The sequence below is a fragment of the Monodon monoceros genome, unplaced genomic scaffold (genome assembly GCF_005190385.1).
Source record: "Monodon monoceros isolate NGI ecotype Baffin Bay Population unplaced genomic scaffold, NGI_Narwhal_1 Super_Scaffold_12, whole genome shotgun sequence".
Classification (NCBI taxonomy): domain Eukaryota; kingdom Metazoa; phylum Chordata; class Mammalia; order Artiodactyla; family Monodontidae; genus Monodon; species Monodon monoceros.
Genome location: NW_021703768.1, coordinates 132,889,326 through 132,914,782, shown reverse-complemented (window position 1 = coordinate 132,914,782; position 25,457 = coordinate 132,889,326). Strand labels below are relative to the sequence as shown.

The 25,457-nt window shown below is 43.0% G+C and overlaps 1 protein-coding gene across 6 annotated transcripts in view; it reads right to left on the bottom strand.

Moving 5' to 3' along the window:
- CYFIP2 (cytoplasmic FMR1 interacting protein 2) overlaps positions 1-25,457 on the bottom strand; it is a 129,336-nt gene that overhangs the window by 5,912 nt on the left and 97,967 nt on the right. For all 6 annotated transcript variants that reach the window (XM_029217319.1, XM_029217322.1, XM_029217320.1 and 3 more), the window contains 2 exons: positions 4,700-4,772; positions 4,140-4,234 (listed from right to left, as the gene is read on the bottom strand). In XM_029217319.1, the coding sequence (XP_029073152.1) occupies positions 4,140-4,234; positions 4,700-4,772 (168 nt within the window). The remainder of the gene's footprint in view (positions 1-4,139; positions 4,235-4,699; positions 4,773-25,457) is intronic.

The window sequence follows — 25,457 nt, the reverse complement described above, 5'->3', positions numbered from 1 at the left end:
GCTGTCATGACAGCTATAAACTGAAAGAAGTCTAGGACGAAAAACGTGAATTGGGGAAGAAGAGCTTACGACCTGTGTTTCGAACACAAGAGGGAACCCTGATTCACGGTGACTCATCTTGATTCTGGTGGCAGAGAAAGATCGCTCCAGCGCAGAGAAGCTGCCACAGTTAGCTAGAAATACTTCTTTTCAAAAACCCTGACCCCAGTGCTTGACTCTGTTCTCACCAGGCAACTCCCTGTGGTAGTACCTGGACCCTGACAGGGCTCTCCACTTTAGAAAGAGAGTGCCTGGTACAGCGAAGATGCTCAGTAAATAAAGAACCCACGTTTGTTCTCGAGTCATGATTATTCTCCTTCAGAAATTAATACAGAGAGTTCTGGCTTACTAGTTAACCTGTGCATTTAGTTAGTCTGTATCAGTCCTCAGGGCCTGACAACTGTGGGAGGATCTAAAGAATTAGCAACAGGGTTTATAAACCTGCAGACAGATTTTGAACTCTAATGACCCCCCCCAACCAGAGCCAACCAAAGGGCCTTGACTGAAATGGTTAGGGGCTTTGCCCCTTTCCTGAAAAACTGTTTACCTTTATGGGTTTTCCTATGAGCTACAAGAGTAAAATCTGGAAAAAAATTGTAAAAATGTTATAAGAAAATAAAAATCTCCCATAAATCCCATCACCCACAGATGAGCTTTCTTAAAATACTTATGTATGATTTATTTGTGTTTATGTATGTGAGCATGTATATGTATCTATTTTAACACAGTTTGGGTCACACTATCTACATTGTTTTTTTCTCTTAAGATACTGGTACTAAAAAAAAATTTCCTTTAGTATATTCAGTAATATGGTTTTTTAATGGCTACATAAAATGGCCATTGACATACGTCATTTATTTAGTTCTCTATTCCTGTTGGTTATTTTAAATTGCTCGCAAGTTTTCATCATTATAGACAACTCGTAAGTAATTATCCTTATATATTACACTTTTTGAGCTTCTCTCTGGTTATCTTCTTAGGATAAAATCCTAGAAGTAGAACTGTCCAGTCAAAGAGTATAAGCAGTTTTAAAAGGCTTTTGTTACATAGTGACAAATTAGTCCCAAGAAAAGCTGAACCACTGTACACCTGTCTGTGTCAAGTCTGTTCCTTGTGCCTTTAGCAGTACTTCATTATCATGAAGAAAAGTTCTTAGCCAACCTGCGAAATGAAGAGCTATATCCTTCTCTTTCACGTTGCATTGATCACTGGTAAAGCGGAACACTTTTTCTCCTGTTTGTTGGCATTTATATTTCTTAGGCTGTGAGTTTTCTTTCATGCCCTTTTTTCTTTCTTTTTGCTTTTAATTAATTAATTATTTATTTTTGGCTGCATTGGGTCTTCGTTGCTGCACGTGGGCTTTCTCTAGTTGAGGTGAGCGGGGACTACTCTTCGTTGCGGTGCGTGGGCTTCTCATTGCGGTGGCATCTCTTGTTGCAGAGCACGGGCTCTAGGCACTCAGGCTTCAGTAGCTGTGGCACGTGGACTCAGTAGTTGTGGCTTGCGGGCTCTAGAGCGCTGGGTCAGTAGTTGCGGCATGTGGGCTTAGTGGCTCCATGGCATATGGGATCTTCCTGGATCAGTGCTCAAACCCGTGTCCCCTGCACTGGCAGGCGTATTCTTAACCACCGCGCCACCAGGGAAGCCCTCTTTTTTCTTTTGATATGAGTGTTCTTCTAATCTGAAAAAGTGCACTAAAGATTGTTTGTTGCATATACCCTCAATCTGTGACTTTGTGTTTCATATATATATATATGTATATATATACTATGTGTGTATGTTTAACAAAAATTTTAGCCATTTCTGTTCCACTCAGTGGGGAATTTTTTTCTCTCTTTCTGCCATTCTTTTCTGAGTTAACAAGGGTATAGAAAAAGCATCTGTGAAATCATGTGGAAACATATATCTGCATGGAGTACTTTGATTATATTTAGGATACTCTGGAGAAAAATATCTCCATGCTCGCTCTTTCCTTTCTGTTTTTTAGAAGCTTTTTACTTATTTGTTTATCATAGTGATTGTGAAAGGCAGCTCAGCTAAAAAGACAAAACAGCTATTCGCCCATTTTATAGATGGGAAAACAAAGACCAAGATATTAAATGTCTAGCACTAGATTATGCAACAATTCAGGGGTAAAGCTGGAAAGAGGAGTCCTTCAACTCCCTGACAGAACATTAATTCATGATAGCACTGGGCAACAAACCAGGTCACCTCAATTTTTCCTAGAAACAAATACAAGAAATGCAATACATTAAACATGTAGCAGAATTTCCCTGTCACCAACCTAGAAGTTATGTGAGTTCCCTGAACCCCAGCAAGCTTGGACGTTAATATTTTAAAAATGTTTCTCTGGTCTACAGGAGGACTAAGTTTTGGACTATTTCTTAAGGGCTGGGAGACTTATAAAACTGGCATTTCCTCTCTGGCAGAATGTCTAGGCTTTTGTTTGTTAAACATCAGCATTTGACAAATTGAGATTTCTATCAGTCCCAAGGAAATAGTGTTCATCAGAACACGGAAGGAATTCACAGACTCCTAAGTGGAAACACATGCCGAAGCCTGGGTGTGAGAGGCCAGATTCTTGTAGGATGACACCAACAGTGGAGCAGACACATTTATATGTCGCTGGCTTGGGGGATTTCTCCCTAGAAGGCAATCTTTAGAGGATCTCCTGTGTTCAGCCCCGGAAGGCCAAAAAAGAAAATGTGCATATTTCACAGTATCTACATTCTCTCTGTGGTGACTAAAGAACCCAAATGTCACTAAATGTTTAGTCACTGTTTTCAGTAGGAGGTGGGTGGCCTGCAGGGGGTCTGGCTGGGGCTGCTCATCAGTGTGACACCTGGGCAGATGGGGCCCTGTCATGGGCTCCAACACTTGCCATGTTTTTCGAGAGAAGAGGCCGCCTTCCGCCCTCTGTGGAGGATGAGAATTTTTCTGATTCATGAGCTTTTGTGATGATAGGAGAGAGGACCTTAGGGATGCTAGTCCAAGAGCGGATCTGAATCCTAAACCTTTTAAACAGTCGGTTTTGGGTTTTGTGGAACAGAACAAGCCATACTGGCTTGTCTCGCTGCAGTGCCCTGTTTTCTCTTCTTCCTGAATTCCTACCCTGATCCGTGCCCTGCCCCACCACCAAATGCTTGATTCAACTTGAATCAACTTGAAAGGAGACAGAACATGCTGTTTGTTTCATCCCTTTCCCCTCCAAAGTATCTTCTTTCCTGACTGCCTGCACGGTTTGTGAGTTCTCCAAAGGCAGGAGAATCTCCATGTTCAGGTTTATAAAAATGAGTTTTAATTACAGATTTAACACCTGAGCTCATTCACCTTCAAAAATATTAGAACATTACAGATAAAGCTGCCTTCTTTGATCTCCCCACCCATCTCTGTCCCTTTCATCTTTCTTCAGAGGTTGCCACCATTATGAACTGGGTGTTTTTCATTTCCTAGGAAAAGTTTTACTTAATATGGTTTTTTGATATGTGTTTAAAAAAATACAAATAGCATCATGCTCCATGACCTGTAGTGCAACTTGCTTTATTCACCTAACCATGTGCTCATGGTCTGTCCACACTGATGCATCTAGATCTGATTTTTTTCTTTTCATTATTATGTAGCAGGTATTCATCATTTGAATGATTTTACCACATTTTATTTAGTCAACACTCTACTGATTGACATTTAGGTTGTTTCCAGTTTTTTGCTTTAACAAACAATGCCGTGGTAAACATCTTGTGTTCCTGTAAGAGTTTTTTTTAGCAAAGATACCCAGAGATGAACTGCCGGTTCACAGGGCGTGCGGTTCTAATTCTGAGAGATAACTCAGCAGAATTCTTAATACCTAACGGGGAGTGACAGACACTTGTCTGACTTCCTTCTTTCTCGGCAGGATAGATGATACTGGGTGCAGGCCTGAGAGTCAGCAAAACTCATTCAAGACCTGCCCTTGCCACTAACAGGCTGTGTGCTGTTAGACTTTCTGTTTCTCTCTCTGGGCCTCAGTTTCCCCATCTGTACAATGAGGAGGTTGGACCAAATGCTCTCTCTCCCTCTAAAGTTCCTTTTGGTTCTCCGAGTCCGTGATAGGAGGATCGTACCTGAGGGGTCCCCAGCCGCTCTATCAGAGGGACCAGGTGAAGTGGCGCGTACTTGGCTTCCAGGCGTTTCATCCGGACCTCCAAACGCTCCCCCTCTGCAAAAGGAACAGTAGGCAGAAAATGAGATTCAGGGCACACCGGGGGAAATGGGGAAGGAAGAGCTCTCAGAGGACCTGGTGACGTATTTGTATTCCAACACTTGGATGGAGCGTGTAGAACTGTTTTCCCTGGTTCTGGCAAGTGTGATCAGGACCCACTACAAGGAAAATGTTCTATTATCTGTGCCCAACAGTGGAATCATCTACCTCATGGGGTGGTGAGTTCCCCATCACTTGAAGGATTTAGACCAACCAAGCTAGACAGCAACTTACTAGGGATATTCTAGAAGGACCAAGGCCTGGAGCATTTGGAGCACGCATTTCCAATTCTGTGACTACCCAATAGCTGTCCAAAGCTCTCAACTTCTCCATTTCTGACCGCACATCTGAGTTTATTGGGATTAAGTGAGCATGAGGTGCAAATTCAGACTGGCCATTTAGCTGCTGTCAGTGGTTTCTTACCTTTGATGTAGACTCTAGGCAAGATGTTTTGGAAGGGTGCAGCATGGAGCAAATCACAGACTTCCTCCTGAGACTGAAAATAGAGAAGGAGGGAAAGAAAGAGAAAACCATTTTTATCTTAAACCAGAAAGAATTTTCATTACTAAAAGCTTGAACACTGGAGTTAGCCAGACCTGGGTTCAAATCCTAACACTTCTACTTAACTAGCTGTGGGATCTTAGGCACGTTGCTTAACCTCTCTGAGCCTATTCATTTATCTGCAAAATGAGGATGAGAACAGTACCTATTTTAATGGGTTACTGTGAGGATGAAGTGAGAGAACGCATAGCCTCATAGCACAGACCCTGGACATAATGAGTGTGCAGTACATTTTCATTACAACCTTATAAGGAATTTGTTGAAAGAATTCAAAGTGGCAGTGGGATCAAATAGAGATGATGGACCCAGACTATGTTCATCTGGCTAGCTGTGAGGCCTATGGGCTCAAAGCAGGTAGCTAGACCAATCCTCCAATCCAGTAATACAGGATGCCTCTGTGTGAAGGCCTGGGTCTGGTTGCTTTTCTCCACCCCAGACTCCAACTGGTGAGGGAAGAGGGACTAGGACCCAGACAGGTTTTGATGGGGACTCTTTATGCATAAAAGTAAAGGCTAAAAGCAAACGTGTACTACAAAGCCTGGCGGAGAAAGTTTGGGGGAGGACAGGCCTGGAAGATATGGTCAAATGGGCTTACTGTACCAGGACCAGCTAATGATCACTGGATTTCAGTGATGGGGAAGGGGACCTACACGAGCCACCCTCCACGGGTCTTGGTTTCTCTTCTTTAAACTGTGTGGGGATCTGGATTAGGTAAGATCCAGCCTTCATTCAACTCTGATACTCTTGGCTTCTAAAGCATCTTGAGAAAATCAGGATTGTGAGGGCCCTTGGCTTTCTTAACCAGGCATGGGTAGAACATGGCCATCCTGGAAATATAGCAGGCCAGCTGCTCAAGAAAGAAACCCCTAAACTCCCTCAGTCTTTGAAGTGAGGATGACAGAAGGAGGACAACTGAACTCTCCAGAGAGACCTGCTTGATCTGACTGTCATTCTCAGTTTCTTAGCCAGAGGGGAAATTTCCTCACTTTCTTAATTAATCTGTTCCTCCCCAAACCAGTAAATTAAGTAACTTGGTCTTTACTGCTATGTCTAAGCTTAGATCCTTTGATTCATCATATAATTTGAAAACTTGCCTATTTATTATTCAGGCTACTCTTCATTCATTAATATGGTGAATTACATGGATTGATTTTTTTTTTAATTTTTTAAATTTATTTTTGGCTGCTTTGGGTCTTCATTGCTGCACGTGGGCTCGCTCTAGCTGCGGCGAGCAGGGGCTACTCTTCATTGTGGTGTGCAGGATTCTCATTGCCGTGGCTTCTCTTGTTGTGCAACACAGGCTCTAGGCACGCGGGCTTCAGTAGTTGTGGTGCGCTGGCTCAGTAGTGTGGCACACAGGCTTAGTTGCTCCGCGGCATGTGGGATCTTCCCGGACCAGGGCTCGAACCTGTGTCCCCTGCATTGGCAGGTGGATTCTTAATCACTGCACCACCAGGGAAGTCCCTATATGGATTGATTTTTGAATGATGAACCAGCCTTGCATTCTTGGGGTAAACTTCACTTGGTTGTGATGCATTATCCTTCTTATGTATTGGTGGATTTTATTTGCTAATATTTTTGGGGGGATTTTTACTCTATATCCATTAGAGACACTGATTTGGAGTTTTCAAGTGTCGTCGGTGTTGGTATTAGGGGGTAATGCCGACCTCATAAGTTGGAAAGAGTTCTATTTTTTCTATTTTCTGGAATTGTTATTATTTCTTCCTTAAATTTTTGGTATTCTATTTTCTGGAATTTCTATTTTCTCGAATTGTTATTATTTCTTCCTTAAATTTTTGGTAGAATTCACAAGCGAAACCAGCTGTATCTGGAGTTTTCTTTGTTGGAAGTCTTTTTTTTTTTTTTAACTAGGTATACAATTTCTTTAGCACATATAGTACTGTTCAAGTTATCGATTTTTTTTTAAGTGAGTTTTGGGGTTTTCTGTGACTCAAAGACTTGATTCCTTTCATCTAAGTTTAATTTATGGGCTTAGGGTTGCTTGTAGTATGCCTTTATTATCCTTGTGATGTCTGTGAGATCTATAGTGATATCCCTATTTCATACCTGATACTGGTAATTTGTGTCTTCTCTTTTTTTTTTCTTGGTCTGGCTAGAGGTTTATGAATTTTATCAATTTTTTTCCCCAAAGAATCAGCTTTTAGTTTCATTTATATTTCCCTATAGTGTTTCTGCTTTCAATGTTGCTGATTTCTGTTCTTATCTTTATTATGTCCACTCTTCTGATTGCTTTGGGTTTAATTTGCTTTTCTTTCTCCAGTTTCTTATGGTGGAAGCCTAGACTACTGATTGAACACCTTACTCTTTGTTAATATACTGTAACATTTAGGCTATTCTTCGATACCTCTAGTAATCAAGAGCTCAGTACTTCTGGAGGCAGCCCAACCCATTTTTGAACAATGCTAATGGTTACAAAGTTTTAAACCAAGGCAGCCTCGCAGTAGTTTCCATTCAAGATCCTTGTTCTGCTCTTTAGAGTATTACTGAATGTGTTTTTCTAGCCAGATTCTTCAGCTACCCTTCCATCTTTCTCCTCCTTTCAGGGCCGAGCACCTTACAAGAGCTTTCTACCTCTCTCTCCGTTTCCCAGTCTTCACTTCCCTTCACAGCAAACAAAAATATCATGCCCAGCTATAACACGCCATGGCAATGGCTATGGCAAAGATTACTGAAGGCTGCTCTGTCACCAAGTTCAATGGATACATTTCAGTCCTCGTACTATGGCATCTCTAATGTATTAGGCACTGTCTTCCCTCAGTTACTATGACAATGAGTTCTGTGGTTTCCATTATTTTGATTTCTCCTTTTTAGATTCTTTTGCAGGTTTGGCTTCTAACCACCCTTTAAATGTTGGTTTTCTCCAAGGCCCCTCTTTCTTTTTTTCTCCTCACTTCATTTTACCTACTTTGTCTCACCTACTCCCATGTCTACAAGCACTGCCTTTGATTCACCAGCTCTGTATTTCCAGCCAGGCTTCTCTTTCAAGCTCAAGACTTGGATATCTACCTCCTTACTGGATATTTCCACTGGATATTCCACAGCTCCACATTTCTAAAGCTGACCTTCTTCTCCCCTTCTTATCTGAGGTTCCTTTGCTCCCAGAATGGCACAATAATCTCCTCACCTGCCCAAGTCTAAAACCCGGGGTTCATTTTTCGTCCCTCTTCCTCACGTCCCATGACCAGTAAGTCCTCATGTCTTGGATTCTCTCCACATTTCTCCACATTGACCACAACACTATGAGCTCCTTAAGGGTAGGGATGCCTCCTCTATTTTTACCTTTTATCCCCAGTGCCTAGGACATGATAGTCTCTCAATAATTATTTATTAATGAATGAATATTTGTTATCTCACATTTCTTAGATGAATAAATGAATTTTTTTTATCCACATGACTATCCTCCATATATGAGAATACTATTACATCCATTCATCCAACAAACATTTATTGAGTACCAGGCATTGTTCTAGGCTTTGCAGATATGATGTTGAACGAGATCGCTGTACTCACGTAAATTACATTGTAGTTGAGAGAGAGAAAAACAAGTAAAACACACCAGAAAATTTCAGATAGCGGTAAGACACAATAGGGTACCAGGCTAGAGTGACTGGGAGTGGGGAAGGGACTACTTCAGAGAGCGTGGTTAGGGGAAACCTTTTTGAGGGGGTAGATATTTAAGTAGAGAACGGAATAAAGAAGGAGCCAGCCATGTAGATATGAGGTGAGTGCAATGGTGCTGAGGCAGAGAGTAAGCTGGAGTATAGTGATGCAGGCAGTCATAGTACAGTCTTAGTTCCTAACAGAAGGGAGGGACCAGATCATGCGAGGTCTCATAGTATGGTATGAAGTCTGGAATTTAAGTGCAATGAGGAATTACGCAAGTATTCCAAGAAGAGGATTGGTACACATAGCCCTGCTGCCAAGTTTTCTTATCTTTCTTGTTTACTTTTCTTCCAAAATTTTCAGTTGCACCTAGAAATGTCTTACTAGGAAAGTTGCCCCCTTGCATGAATATCAACTTTCTATTTTGTTAATAAAACTGACCTTAGAAGCCACCTTAGGGGATGGAGAAAGGGGAAGAAGGTTCTGGGCCCCCTACAACAAGACCAATGTCGTTGCTTTATTCATTTTACATGATGAGCTTCCACTTCAGATTTCCTTGGGGGAGACAGGAGTGTTCCATTTAGCCCCCCTCTGCACCCTGCGCCTCCCACTCGAGTTTGCAACCTGCAGGACTAGAGGTTCTTTGGGGGGTGCTTCCTGTTGGCATGCTTCCTGTGTATTCTCTACCTTGTAATGCCATTTGTTACTGAAGGTGAAGAAAGAGAAGGATGTGGTTTCCTCATAGAGGTGGGAAAGCATTTGCCTGGAAGGTCCCCAAGAATGAGCTATGTGGCCATTTGCATGATGAGGTGGCTACATACCCTGCAACGCCTTTTGTGGAAGGTGCTTGTTTGGCATTCATGAGCTGAGGCCATTGCGACTGATAAAAATGTCCAGTTCAGAGCACACAAAAGCCTGTGTCAGGGATCTGAACAGACTTCTCTGTGGGCACTTAGGCTAATGCACACCACCTTCTCATCCAACCTCTATCCTAAAGGATGGCATCTGGCCTTCCACTCTGCTAGGAACCCACCCAGCCCCTAGACTGTGAAGGCCACCTAAAGTGGGTTTCTTCCCCACTCCCTGCCAGCTCTTTCTGCTTCAGCCACAACAGCTTTCTGTTACTTGAATTCACCGTCTGCATATTCATCACTGAATTTCTGCCTTCTCTCTGGAATGCTCCCTAACCTATCTCTCCCACCTCGCCTCCTTTGCTTAGTAAATTCCCACTTTTTTAAAAAAATTTATTTATTTATTTTTGGCTGCATTGAGTCTTCGTTGCTGCACGCGGGCTTTTCTCTAGTTGCGGAGAGCAGGGGCTACTCTTTATTGTGGTGTGTGGTCTTCTCATTGCAGTGGCTTCTCTTGTTGCGGAGCACGGGCTTTAGGCGCACAGGCTTCAGTAATTGTGGCACGCGGGCTTCAGTAGTTGTGGCGCACGGGCTTAGTTGCTCCATGGCATGTGGGATCTTCCTGGACCAGGGCTTGAACCCATGTCCCCTGCATTAGCAGGCGGATTCTTAACCACTGCACCACCAGGGAAGTCCTCCCACTCTTCTTTCAGATCTCAATTCAAGCATCATTCCTTCCAGGGAGACTTCCTGGACCACTGCAATACCTCCCTGTCCATGCGGTTCCTTTGTTATATGTCCTCAAAGAACCAAGCTCTTTTCCTGTCAGCATTTGAACTCAATTTGTATTATACATGCCCACATGTGACTATTTGATTAATATCTACCTCTCCCTACTGGAATGTAACCTTCAGGAAGGCAGGGACAATGATTATTTTTGACCATATTTTACTCGCAAGAGTAAGCACAGCGCCTGGCAGATAGCAAATGCTCAATAAGTATGTGGAATAAAAGTTGAAAGTCTGTGACACATAAGGGAATTGAGAATTAGGACAGAATCCTTCCTATTTTCGGTTTGCTTATGTAGGCATAGATGTTTCCCCTTATCAATAAAGGAAGTATTTTCTCTTCAATGTACTGATTACCTGTATGAACACTATGTGAAGTATTTCTAGTAAATGCTCCATAAAGCTGGATTTTCAGGTGTCTTTTCATTTTCTATTCCTCTCTCTCTTCCTTCCTGTTTTTTCCTACTTGTATGTATTTACTACATTTTCTACATTAAATATATATTACTTCAAAAAATTAATCTGGGAAAAAAATCTGAAAGTAATTCTTCTTAACTTTAAAGTAAGGAGCTTTTGGGGTCTTGATGCTGGAATCAGAGGGAAGGAAACAAAATCCTTGGTCATGACACTTGGCCCAGCAAGGAACAATATTTACATAGGATTAATAACATGAAAAATACTTTTGTCTTTTTTCTCTTTTTTTTTTTAGTCTACACTTAAGGAACAAATCACAGATGCAGAACAAAATACAAATGTTACAAAAAATACAGCTGTGCCAGTATAAAGGTAAAAGGGTAGCTGACAGGAGGTCGGAGGTAAAAGTCTAGGAGTGGAAACTAGGACTGTTAATTTCGAGTCAAAATACTAAATAATGTTCCTGAAAGAAGCAACAGAGGTGTCAGTAGATTATCTCTGATTACAAGGGAAAACAACAGAAGTAACAGAATGTAACATAATCAAATACTGAGAGGAAGAGAGGGAACAGATGTAAATGAGCTAAAAGTCTTATCTTTCCAACTAGGGAGAAAATAAGTATTGTTTACAGTTGCTCATGAAGAAATAGAGGTTAGCCTCATATTAGAAGCGTTATGGAGATAACAACTAAAAGAACTAGAAACAGAAAGGATTAAAGCAGGTCGCCCTGGGGATTGAGATGCAGGCGGGGAGACGCCCAGCGGAGGCAAGAATGATCTTTTTCACCATAAGCTCATCTGTACTATTTGATTTATCGTGTGCAATTAAGAACAGTTTAAATGAAACAAAATGAAGAGGCTGGATTAAATGGTCGGTAAGGGTCCCTCCCCTAGACTCTGTGCCAGGTGCTTTGTACCCGTTGCCTGCTTCACAGCTCTGAGCACCCTGTGACATAGGTCTTACAATTCCCATCCTACCTGTGAGGACGCTGAGACTCTTGGGGAGATGGAGTGTCCCAACCAGGTCCACACAGTGATAAGGAAGCAGCAGGGCTGACACCGAGACCCAGGGCCACCTCACTTCCACACCCACTGCTTTCCCATAGTCACCTATGCAGCCAAAGCCTTGGGAAGATTGAAATATACCCCCGCCCCAATTATATATACACTTTATGAAAAACACATTCACTTATTAAAAATAGAGACAGGAGGAAATTACTTTAAAATCTCACTACATGCGAAACGTTTTAGCCTCACTCCTGTCTGATAGGATCACATCATTTCCTGCTTTATTTACTAGGCTTTTGGTCCTATCAACTAACATTCTTTAAACTTAAAAATTGTGACATACATATGCAGTTTGAAGAAGAAAGAAAAGAGTCTTGTGCCATCTTCTAGCTGAAAAACAGGCAATTACTGAAACCTCTGCTCCCCAAACTCCAGAGGTAATTTCTATCCTGAATTTGTGTAGACAATTTTTTCACAGGCAACTAATTTTTGAAGTTCTACTGGTGTGATTCCAAGGTAAATAACCAGACCGCTCATGTGGTCAACCTATCCCTATAAATTCCTTCTTCCTCAACCCTCCCAAACCACATCATTCTTGTCCGTCCTGCAAAGCCCTATTCGAGATTCACCTTCTAGGACTCTTCCAAGACCCTTCAGTCTACAGTAGTTTTCTTTTAAAAAACTGATCAGAGCCCTTATTCATTCAGGTCCCTCACCAAGCCGGTTGAGCTCTCTAATCCAGCCCCAGCCCAGGGTGCTTCTGAAGAAGAATCAGAGCAGTGTCTCATATCCCACGCAAACACTGATCAAGAGTCTTTTCGGAGGGACTAGCCATACTCAGGACCTGCATTTTACCTGCCATGAAAGGTCAATAAGAGGAATATAGAGAACATGGGTATAATATTATGTAGAGAACAAACAAGGACGTCCCAAATTCTCAACACTTTCATTCTAACTAGGATATAGCCTGAGCAGAAATTAAGCCATTCATTCATTCATTTATTCATTCAGCAAATAGTACGCATCTGTTACACCAAGTCTCTCTGCAAGGTGCTGGAGATACAGCAGTAAGTGAGGCAGACCTAATGCATGGTCCTTACCAAGATGAGGAGGAAAACAGGTAAAATGGGTAGTTCTAGTTAAATGCTACAATTGGGGTACTACAGGAATATATAATAGGGGTAATCAATCCAGACTTCTGGGGAGAATGATAGGGAAGACTTTCTGGAGAAGGAAATGCTAAGCTGAGACCTGAACAAGGGCTAAGTGTTGGACAGGTGAGGGTGAACAGCACCTGTGAAAGGCCCCAAAGCAGGAGGGACCACAGTGGGTGAGGGGTTGACAGCTGAATAAGACTGAAGCTTTCAGTGCTGGGGGAAGGTGGCATGAGGTGACGAAGGAGGCGTGAACAGGAGGCACAGCAGGATCTTGTAAGCCTTGCGCAGGTGTTTGGACGCTATCCTGATGGTTTTAATCAGGAAAGTGGCATGATCACATCTGCAGTTTCGCCTTTTGACTACAAGAGAGAAAGCACTGGGGGAGGGCAAAAGGGGTGTTGGAATAGGCCAAGTAAGAGATCGCAGGGCCTGAAGCAGTGGCAAAGGAGACAGAGAGCTGGGAGCAGATATCAAAGACCCAACTACAGACTGGATATGACAGCAGAGGGAGGGAAAGGACACCCATGCTGAGCTGTTCACAGGGTCAGAAGACACAGTGAGTTTGCAGGCAGGAGGAAGCTGAGATCAGATCCTGGCAAGGTGAATTTCTGTGGACGTTCCAGAGAAGATGTCTAAAAGGCAATGAGACATAAGGCCTAGGGCCCCCCAGGGTCCACAGAGTGGATCTGAACTTGGGAATCGTCAGCACGAGGATGGAAACTGACTCCAGGAAAAAGGAATACACAAGTGCAAGGGTAGATGTGAGTAGGTGCTTCTCCAGGTGACCAGACCTTTCCAGATATTTCAATTCCTCTGACTCTATGAGATCAAAGAAAGACAAGGTGCAAAGTGGTACCTGAGATGAAGGGGAGACTGATAAATTCTGGGCACGTCCGTGTCTACCCATACACACCTGAACGGGGGTGGCAGGCCACCTTTCCAGCCAGGTGTGAGGCAGAATGCTACCCCTATGCACTTGATGCTCCCTCTTCCTTCCTTCCCTCAGCTCACCAAACATCCACTGAGTGCTTACTGTTTTCTGACTGGAGTGGGGCCTGGATGCTGCAGGAAATATGATGACAGGTAAGACTGGAAAACTAGATTTTAATGAAGTTTATCATCTAGTAGGGGAAGAGGGTTAAAGATACCTGTGACTGGGAAATAAACAGAATTGCTAGGTGCAAAAGAAGTCTGCAACCAAGGGCTCTAGAGACTAGCAGGAGGGAGAAATAACACCAGGTGTCTTGCAGAGAACAGGCATTCGATGAAGTGTGTGCTGAACACGAGAACTGGGGGGAATGAGGTACTGATGGCCCTGAGATGGGCCTGGGAGGATGGGCAGGAAATGTGCAATCACAGACAGAGGGAAGATAAGATCGGAGATGAGATGGCTGGTGTGTAGAGAGCAGGAAATCATTTGCTCAGCGGGCGAGTAACGGAGGGGTGGGCTGACGCGGCTGCAGGCAGTCAGACCCCTCAGCTTTAGGCGACTTCCAGGGAAGGCGAGTCAAAGCATCCTTGCTGGGCTGTGGGAAGAGGAGGGAGGTGTCTCTGGTAACCTCATTTCACACAAAGGCTCTGGGAAGTAGGGACCTAGCCCCAGCATTTTGGGGCTGTAGAAACTAAGGCTCAGGGATTCAACCATTTCCCCAGAGGCTCATAGCTGTCAAGCACGGAGGTAAGACCTGAATCCAGGATTTCTGAGTCCAAAGATATACCCTTTCCAGGAGAGTACCTGGGAATCAACCTGAAATTGGGCTGAGGGAGCCTGATGTAACACACCCTGGCCTCCCCCTCTGCCTCTTGATGCCTTTTTGGTCTTATTCTGTGTCATCGTCCCTAGACTCAGCAAAACAATTTAAGTATAAGGCACTGCATATTCTTTTGGATATAGGCAGGGTATATGGTAATACTTACCTAATAAAGAAACGTGTGATAAGCTGTAGCTGAGACCTCTCGGAATTCTCTTGCTGATCTAGGTCTGGCCTGACCTGCACTGGGGCTATAGGACAATCATCTTTTCTAAAACCAACCTTACCCTGTTCTTTCATCCTGCTCTGCTGAATGGACATAGGTCTTTCTTGAGAGGGACGAAAGCACGAGGACTTCCGTGTGCCTGTACCAAGTCTCAAGTTGGGAATGCTGATTTAAAAACTCTAAGTGACCAGTTAGAACCTGCTGGGTGGAAGATGTCCTCATCATCTGAGTTCCCCTTACTCATCATGAAGCCCAGCGGACCATGCCACCCACAACACCTCTTCAGAACCACTGGACTGCACACCCCAAATGCTGGGTGTTGGGAGGGAGAGGCTGGGCCTGCAATACGGCCAATGCAACAGCAAAGGCCCCAGGGAACTATGTTCATTGCAAATCACTGGAATGTGAAATTAGCAAATTCATGGACTGGGAAAAAAAATGGAATTAAGTCTGAGTTTTAATTGGAACAAAGACCCACAGTCTTCCTTCCATCTTACTGCCCTGAAATGGAAACAGCTGACTGGTTAATAATACCTCGTCAGCATCCTATGTCTTGCCCTTTTGCCTTTCTATATGGACTGTACATCTGACCAAGAGGAAGTGGGTACTTTAGTTGCCTCCCAGATACCAAAGTAGGACAAACTCCAGTGCTAGAATGTCAGGACAATGGAGCAGTCTCCAGGGGTCTCAGACCACTCTTTTTTTGGGGAGATAAGGATTTGTTTATTTTTTGGGGGGAGATAAGGATTTGTTTTTTTTTGGGGGGGGGAATCTCTAGCAGGGATGACAAAAAAGTATCACCCAGGGCTGCTGTGAATGGTTTATGCAGATAGCGTATTGTTCAAGGGTATCCCATCCTAGGGGGTGCCAAACATATCGTAGACATCAGAGATTGATTGTTTATAATGATTTTCCAGCAGATGTATTTTGTTCCATAAAAACATCAATATATTATGAAAATAATTCAAAAGAAGGAGGTGGAAGATCGTGAGAAAGGATATCTCTTCATGATTTGCCTGAAGACAACATATGTGCTAGTGATGGCCCTGAAGTCATCTCATGTACCAACCATGACCGAGAGGCAGTGGCTGCTTCTGGAGAGGATTCTGACATCATACTTGGGCTCAGCAGGATGGATTATTAATGTCTGCCTTGGGTATAATAGGGGCAATGGCGCTCAAGCTACAAATTTGTTATCCCTGACTTCTAAGGTCCATCAACAACAACAACAACATTTTAATCACTTTACATGTGTTACTTGACCTGACATTTGTCATTTTCTTCTGGAAATGCACCCAATACTTAATTCACCCTCTAGGAAAAGACTATCCTTTGAAAAACTATTAATTTAGTGGACACAGCTTTTTCTCCCAGATATACTGAGATCATTGACATATAATATTGTGTAAGTTTAAGGTGTATGACGTGATGATTGATACCCGTACATACTGCTAAATGACTGCCGCGATAGGTTAGTTGATACATTCTTCACCTCACACAACTGCCATCTTTGTTCTTATTGTTGTGGTGAGAACATTTAAGATTTACTCTCTTAGCATCTTTCAAATATATAATACAGTGCTGTTAAATACAGTCACTGTGCAATGTGTTAGATATATTTTTAAAACTGTCACTCTAGCCCCTTTCTTTCTGGCTATTTTTGAAAAAATAGAAGATGCAGATACATTTTTGTTTATAAAAGGAAAAATGTATAACCCCATCATCCAGTGGTCATCACTGATAACCTTTTGGGGTTTATCCTGCCAGGTTTTTCCATGCATAAAACATTTAAGCATATATTTTAAATAAGAATGGAATATAAAATATTATTCTTCTGTAATCTATTTCTATCACTTAGTGTATACTATCAACATCTCACCAAGCACAGTACAGAGTTTCTACTTCAGTGTTTTCCTTTGGTTTGTTTTTGTTTTTGCCTGGAGGTCTTTTAGTTCCCCCACACCTTTTCCTGAGTGATCTTCCTACTCCTCAAAACTATTTGACGGACTTCCCTGGTGGCGCAGTGGTTAAGAATCCGCCTGCTAGTGCAGGGGACATGGGTTCCAGCCCTGGTCCGGGAGGATCCCACATGCCGCGGAGCAACTAAGCCCTTGCGCCACAACTACTGAGCCTGCACTCTAGAGTCCATGAGCCACAACTACTGAGCCCGTGAGCCATAACTACTGAAGCCCACGCGCCTAGAGCCCATGCTCCACAATGAGAAGCCACCGCAATGAGAAGACTGTGCACCACAATGAAGAGTAGCTTCCCACTCGCCACAACTAGAGAAAGCCCGCACGCAGCAATGAAGACCCAGTGCAGCCAAATATACATAAATAAAATAAATAAAAATTTTAAAAAACACAATTATTTGATAAATGAATACCCACGAATGAACTGGCTTGCACAGCATTATCTTTCTCCCAAACAGCCTCAGCAGACTTTGTATTTTAGCGGGGCTTCTAAAGATCAGATAATATTTCAAATCAACAAATTAAGTCTCTTAATAGGAGAATTTCATATACTGTGATAGAAAGCAGAAGAGATGCTTTTGTTTTGGGGGTGCTCTTGGTGCCCCTTGAATTATAATGCCAAGGGGGTAAATGTGAGCAAGCAACAGGGTAGAAGCCAAGGATATAGTAAGATTCAGCCTTGGTCCTGGTGCAGATCTTCAGGGTACCGCGGATTCCTTATCTCTAGCCTGACCTTCAAAGTCGGCCGTGTGCTTGATGTGGCTGGCGTGTGCAGCCAGGGAGAGAGTGCTAATAAAAGATGAAGTCGGAGAAGAAGGTACAGCTGAATAATCTGGGCCTCACAGGCCAAAGCTGGGAGTTAGCAGAAATTAACAAAACATTATACATCAACTATACGTGAATGAAATAAATTAAAAGAAAAGATTTTTAAGTACAATGAGAAGCCACCTGTCAGTTTTAAGCTGGAGAGTTGCATGATCTGATTCACAATGGTATGAAGATCCATTTTGCTGCTACATGGGCAAATCAGCTGTCTTTTATCCCCTAATGCTTTACCTACTAGTAAATTCCACCCAGAGCAAGAATGGAAAGGCAGTGACCCTCAAAGAAGCTGGATGGAAACATGTCTCTTAAGTTAAGCACAGGGAGAAGGCATTACTGTTTTCTTTTCTCTCGAAGACCTAGAAGCAGAGGGAAAGTCTCCCTACCACGGGCCCCTGGGAGGAGGGCAGCCGACAGTGGTGTCCTGCGTGCTCTCCCAGCGGTGCTCAGAAACCCGAGTGGCCTCCTTCTAATTTGGGCTGGCCAGCTTCCCCAGCTTTGCCTTTGTATGATCTTGAACTGCTATTTCCTGCTCACAAATCAAACAGATGGGCAGCATGAGAGTCGTGGCTGAGTTCAGCACTAGCAGATGCCTCTATAAATTACAAAAATGAGGTCAGGGCTTCCCTGGTGGCGCAGTGGTTGAGAGTCCACCTGCCGATGCAGGGGACACGGGTTCGTGTCCCGGTCCGGGAAGATCCCACATGCCGCAGAGTGGCTGGGCCCGTGAGCCATGGCCGCTGAGCCTGCGCATCCGGAGCCCGTGCTCCGCAACGGGAGAGGCCACAACAGTGAGAGGCCCGCGTACAGCAAAAAAAAAAAAAAAAAAAATGAGGTCATAAGTAGCTCTGGGGCATATGTTACCAAGAGTAAATCCCACCAACTAGCGCAAGTAGCTGAAAAAAAAACAAAAGCCATCATAACTTTTCTTCCTCTTTATACATCATGTGACCCTTTTTCATCATAACTTTCCAGATTCCATGATTCAGTTTCCTTCACACACCCCTCAAGTTTGTGTTATGAAAAATGTTAGACGTACAAAATATTTGAAAGAACAATGAACATCCTTATACTCTTGATGTAGAGTCCCAATGAACATTTTGCCATATCTGCTTTGACTCTCTCTGATTTACTGAATCATCTGAAAGTAAGCTGAAGCCATTGCGTCACTCAGCCTTAAATACTTCAGCATGCAATTCCTGAAAACAAGGACATCCTCCTACGTAACCTCAATATTATGATCACCTATATTAAAAAGTTCTTGATATCATATAACATATTAACATTTCCTGGTTGCTCTTAAGCTGTTTCTTTTATAGCCTTTTTTGGGGGATCTAGGATCCAACCACGATGAGTTTTCTAAAGTGTGAAGACGAAGCAATTTCTCTACCAAAAAAGTATTCCAGTGATTTCCTCCTTTGGGAACCGCTGTGTGTTCCTGCTTCAGTACAGGGTCCTCCCTAGGAGAAGCTAATGAGTGACAATTGCTACACTTACCAAGTGCCATTTACTATTCCTATTGCTTAGGACAACCCCTAACATATTACGATTCTGAGAGTAGTAGTCGTTAGAGGATTAGTAAGAGCTAAAATTGCTCTCTGTTAACAGAGCAGGTAAATATGAAGAGATTTTTGAAGTCAGGATGCAAAAATACTGTATTGTAAGGAACCCACGTAAAAATTCAAGGGATGAGTATTTTATTTTTGTATTGTTTTCAGTCTTAAAATTTTCCTTTTCTATCTTACTTAATTTAAAACTGATGAACTATTAGGGATTTCCATGAAATACCACAAAACTTCATGTTCCCAACTCACTCACTCTAGGGGGCTAACTGGGCATTTGACTTCTCTTGGTTAACAGATAGATTCAGGATACATATTTAAAAAAACAGGGTCGGTGTGATCCTATGCGTGTCAGATTCCTGTAGAACAGCATTAGACTCTACCTTTAGGCTCTGTTTCTGGGTGAATGACTACATACCAGTTTTAGCTGATTTCCTAAGGGGAATCATCAAACCATTTTCAAAAACAGTATTTTCTTAAATAACATTCTGAGTCTTGAGGCAACAAAGACAATAACACTAACACTTCTTTTTTTTTTTTTTGTCTTTGTCGAGTGAGCGTGGAGAAATGAGCTGGAAAACTAGAGGTGGGGCACCCCACAGGAATCCCCACCCTGGCTTTCCCGCAGGAAGGGGGTGGCAGGGGACAGGGCCTGACCAGAGAGCCCAGCGGTCTAAACATTCCCTTATATGGATGCACATAGATGTCAGTGTTTCCTGCGTGCTGATGTTAAGCCCCAAGGATACAGGGCGTGTGGAACAGCCATGAAATGAGGCTTCCCACATCCACCACGACCCTCCTGTGCACAGAAAGTACGAGCTGCAGCTTCCAGCCCCTCAGTGGGGACTCCAGGTGCAGTGGAAAGTTCACCTGAGGCATGCTCCATCTGGTCCTGCTCCGTGGGCCCCTCACTTCCAGGAGCTCTCTGTAGCCCTGGCTGAATAAATCAGTAATTTAATTTCATGTGTGTGTGTGTGTGTGTGTGTGTGTGTGTTCTTTCCCCACCGATCTGTGCCTCACTTGAATAATGCTATATATTACTTACTATGTCTCACCTCCACCCCCCGAATTGTCAAGGGGAAAATGAATTATTATTCTGGATCAGAATCATGTCTGGTCAACTAGGAAAGATCTACAGCCAAGAAACTGACCTCGAAAGTAGCTTTTCCTTCCCTCAAATGCATGTCTATGTCAACCAAGGTTGGCATTTTCCCAAGGGTGGGAAATGCGGGTACAGTGCAATGGAATTTCATAATAGTGAGTCACAGCGAGAACGTTTTTTCCTTTTCAGTTTCCTATTAATCTTTCTCACAAGTTTAATGAGAAAGTCTCCACTTGGAACCAGCATGTCTTACTACTTCTGTAACATTTGCTGATCTCTGTTTTTAACAGAGAGAGAGTGCAGGTCTCAGGCTCAGGGCCTAGGCACACAGCAACTGGAATTATACCATCGTGTTTTGTTTTGATGGAATTTATTATTCTGGTTGCTTTCTAATGACAGCAAGAGAATATTGTGTTTTAAATGGAAGTGATATGAAGTTTCCTTTTAAAATAAGTTTAAGGTAAAAAGTTACTTTAAATACAAATAGGACCAGTGGTCTGCAGCTATGGCAAGAACTGTGACGACAACACGTCAACGACCAAGCTTTGGCAATACTAGTTAAGAAGACGCCTTCTAGAACAGAGGCTCTCCACCCTGGCTGCACATTACCGTCAAGTGTGGAGCTTTTAGGCATTTCAGCCAGGGCCCCACTGGCGAAAATTTTGTTTTCCTTGGAGTGGGATGGGGCTCAGACATCAGGATATTTTAGGAGTTTGAGTGATTTTAACGAGACCATTACACTACCTCCTGGGTGTTTGAAGATCTGTAACACTTAGTAGAGCAAACTGTACCAAACGACCCCCGAACCCTCAGCTTCTAGGCATTCTATCCACTGGGGTCTCGTCATAGAAAAGTCATCAATACAGAAGTGAGTAACCAAGGCCCTGATTTTGTGGCAACTACCGGCAAGGTTAATGACATCAGCATAGCGTATTCCAAGGACAGAGGTGGCTTTGGACGAAGGTGACTGACCGCCTCTGTTGCCCATTGAATGGCGGTATCTTGAAGATTTTAGAGGTCCAACAGGCATGTCTCTACTCATCATCTAGGACAGAGATGACATGTTCCTGCCCCCATTCATTGAGACTATAATTAATGAGCTCTGTATTTGGGGCTGAGGATGCAAAAGGGACCCTCACCTGGGAAATCTTTCCTATCACCCCCACCCCTCCTCTGTGTTCCACAGATCAGTGCTTGTTTGATGCCACTTTTCACTCAGTTGTTCTGAAATAGGCTGGTCACTCTCCAAACTTTTTTGACCACACACTTTCATTAGTAAAATTTGAGCAAACACCTCAACTAGCACGTATTTATTTGATCAACTCTACACAGCTGTCACTGTTGAGCGCTGTGTTAATAAACGGGAAGGCTGAATTTATTTCCTGTTTTTTTAGTAAGTCAATAGTTAAAGGCCCTGAGATCATCCTGCCCACTCCCCAGAGGGCTAGCCCTCCATATTGAAAGACAGAGGGTGTAGACGGTGAACAGTGCCGTCCAGGAAGTGATGGTGTCCAGTGATCGGTGAGCCCCGGAGTCCCACACACTGCCTGGCCTGTTGGGAGGTCTCAGTCATGTCTGAAGAACCAAAGACTCTTACTGACAGACCATTTTTGCCAGGAATCTGATGAACCTAACAGGTGTGTTTCCCAGATTATGACAGGTCTGAAAGGATGTAAATATATTTAAAAACTGTAAAGCCACGGAAAGGAAAGGTATTACTGGGAGTCAAGATGCCTCCTTCCCACAAATCCTGGCTCGTCTCCAGTTGAGAAGAACACTGTGTTCTGGGTTTGGGCTGGAGGAACCACTCATACAGTCAGGCGGAGGGGAGCCACTTGATGGTGCCTGGGTATGGGGACAGAATTCGTGTTCTGCGTAACTGGGGGCATCTTTTCTCAGGGTGGGGAGCAAAATAACCCTGGATCAAGTATAGGTGGAATATGGAGTGACAGTCTGAGGTGGGTGGTAGAGGGTGGGCTTTTGCTTTAACTTCCCATGCATCAGGGAGCGTGAACATTTGTTCAGCGTGGGAGTATTTCCTCTTAAGGGAAAAAAAAAAGCAATAAAGGCTTACTGCACTAAATTCAAACAATAATTTAGGGTGCAGAGTAAAAGTAGAAGATTCCTAACCCCTGTCTGTCCCTGCCTCCCTCAGACCCCACAGAGGTAATCATTCTTCTCAGCTTGGTGAATGTTACTTTTCCAACTAAACAAAGTAAAACACACACACACACACACATATGTATGTATACGTGGAAAATTAATATGTTGGAACGTAAACACACTGGAATGTGAACAGTGGTTATCTTGGTGCGGCACTGTGCTCTTTGTTTCCTTCTTTCTGCACCTCTCTGTTTTCTAGCGATGAATTTATTTCAGTGATGCAATAAGAAAAGCAAAATGAAAGAAAAGGGACTATAAAGTGGAAGCAGGAGATAGAGGGGTCAGACATGGAGTTGGAACTAAAACAAAAATAGAAACAAAAGCCAACAGAGCAAACTGCAAAGCTCAGGAGAGCAGCTCTCTGGCCCTGAGTATGTGAACCGTGAGAATCTTGGGTTCTTGTCTCAACTCCTGCACTAGCTGAGTAGCTGTAGCTCTGAGAAGGTTATCTCCCTCTGCGGGACTCAGTTTCCTATCTGCTAAATGTGGAACTGGGATTGCACCAGATCAGTGGTACTCAACGGGGGAGGTTTTTATCAGGCAATATCTGGAGACATTTTTGGCTATCATAACTGGGGAGGTACTACTGGTATCTATGGGGCAGAGCCCAGAGATGCTGCTCAGCACCTTGCCACGCACACGACATGCCCCCCCCCCCCCCGCCAATACGGAGTATCTGGCCCCAAATGTCAGTAGTGGTGATGTAGAGACACCTGCCCTGGATGGCCTCCGACAGCTCTCCCAAATCTGACCAGCATTCAGTTCTGTGAGTCTGGGCCTGAACTGTCCTCACGTCCTGTAAAGATAAGTAATTCTCTCATGACCGACCACTATAACCATGGCTGACTCTGCTATACGTAGGAGAAAATAAATAAACAACAGGCCCAAAGGCAGGGAACACTCTCAAGCCCTGCGTGGGAGGCTCTGCAGACTGAAGGGCTGTCTCCACAGGGACTCAGGCCCTCCCTTGCTCCCATGAAAGAATAGGGCCCTCTCCTGGTGTGCGTTGGCATAACAAACAATGGGCTGATGGCTCGAAAACCACACAAAATTTGAAAACTTGGTGATTGTGGAATAGTTCCCTTATGATTTCTCAGGGTAAAAGATACTAGAGGAAATTCTAGTCATTAGGAACAGAATTTCCTTTAAAAACACAACAGCCTTATAAATAGATACCTAACAAATACGGTCCATTTCAGATTCGATTCAACAAGTATCTATTAAAAGCCTGCCATGACCAGCCCTTTGTGGACACTTGATAAATGACAGACTCAGCACTACCACTGTGCACAGTGGGGAGAAAGACGGCTTTTCAATCAGGTGTGTGGAGACGGCTTTTCAATCAGATGTGTGGAGACAACTTGGAAAGAAATGATATTGAATTTCTACCTCTCACTCAACACAAACATCAATTCCAGGTGAATAATAGACTTAAAGGTCTCTTACGCCTGGAAAGGCTGAACTCTAAAACTCTGAGAAGATAACATATCTTCATGACTTAAGAGTAGGGGACACTTGTTTGAACAAGTCACAAGAGCAGCAATCATACAGGAAAAAGAAAGGGTAAATACAATAAACCTGAAGAACTTCTGCTCATCAGAAGACATGCCACAGAAATATATTTGTAATACATGTATCTATAATATATAAATCATGTCTACCAGTCAATAAAGAAAAGATAACTCAGTAATAAATAGGCAAAAATACTGAACAACATTTCACAAGAGAGGCTGTCCAAATGGGAATGCCATGTGGAAAGAGGCTCAGCATTATTAGCCATCAGGGAGATCAAAACCAGAGTGAGATATCGCAACATATCCACCAGAACGGCTATGACTGAAAAGACAGACAAATCCAACCGGTCATGAGCGTGTGAAGAAAAAACACTCTCATGCATTGCTGAACGGGAGTATACACTGGTACAACCGCCTCGTATAGCTGTTTGGTAGTATCTACTGAAGCTAAACATATGTCTACACATTGATCCAAGCATTTCACTACTAGATATTAACCCAATAAAAATGAGAGTATACATCCACCAAAAGAAATGTATAAGAACATTCATAGTATCTTTATTCATAACGGTATCAAGCTATAAACAATCCAAACATACATCCACAGTAACATGGATGATTCAACTAGTCTATGTAGTGGGAATACTGCATACTCCATATGCAGTTGACCCTGGAACACATGGGTTTGAACTGTGTGGGTCCACTTATTCATGGATAGTTTTCAATAGTAAATACTGCGGTACTACAAGACCCGTGGCTGGTTGAATCTGCAGATTGGAACCATGGATATGGAAGGGCAGATATGGAGGGCCGACTGTAAAGTTACACACAGATTTTCAGCTATGCAGAGGGTAGGTACCTCTAACCCCCACGTTGTTCAAGGGTCAACTATATTACTGTACGCTTGTTAGACCTTCATTAAAAACACCAAGCAAACAAACAACCCATCCCATAGGGATATACATGTTTTCCTGTACTGCTATTGCACCCTGAATTTTTTATAAACACCGAACTTAAAGAAGAAAATATATCTTTGTCCAGACAATCAATCTTTTCAATTTATATTCTCTCCATCCACAAATCAATGATATACTAATAATCTGTTAAAAAAAAAAAAAAAAGGAAAGCCACAGAGTAAGAGAAGGTATTTGTAGCATATATACTGATATGGAACCCACCACAGGACAGAACCCTGCAAACATTAGAAAAAGACAACACGAGTGGGCAAAAGGCTTCTTACTTTGTACTTTTCAGAGTCCTTCCAGTTTTTCTGAAACTATGATATACTACTCATATTTTTTAAATTAATTTTTAGTTCAATGATAATCATGAATTTATTTCCCTTGTAAAAATTCGACATTCCAGATATGGCAAAAGTTCCTGTTGACCTCTAATCTTAGCTCCCTCCCTCATACCTAGAGAAAAATGACTGAATTATTTGGGATGGTTTTCCTAGATTTTTTTTCCAATGCAGGGTTATTTTGTGAGCTTTATTTTGCTTATTTTACTTTATGGCATCATAATGTGTGCCTTGTGTTGGAACTCACTTTTTTTCCACTCAGTATTATGTCTTTCACCATTTTCTATGTTGTATGTGCAAAGCCACTTTCATTGACTGTTACACGGTCCTCCAGAGCACAGATATTCCAGTTTAAATCGCCCTTCC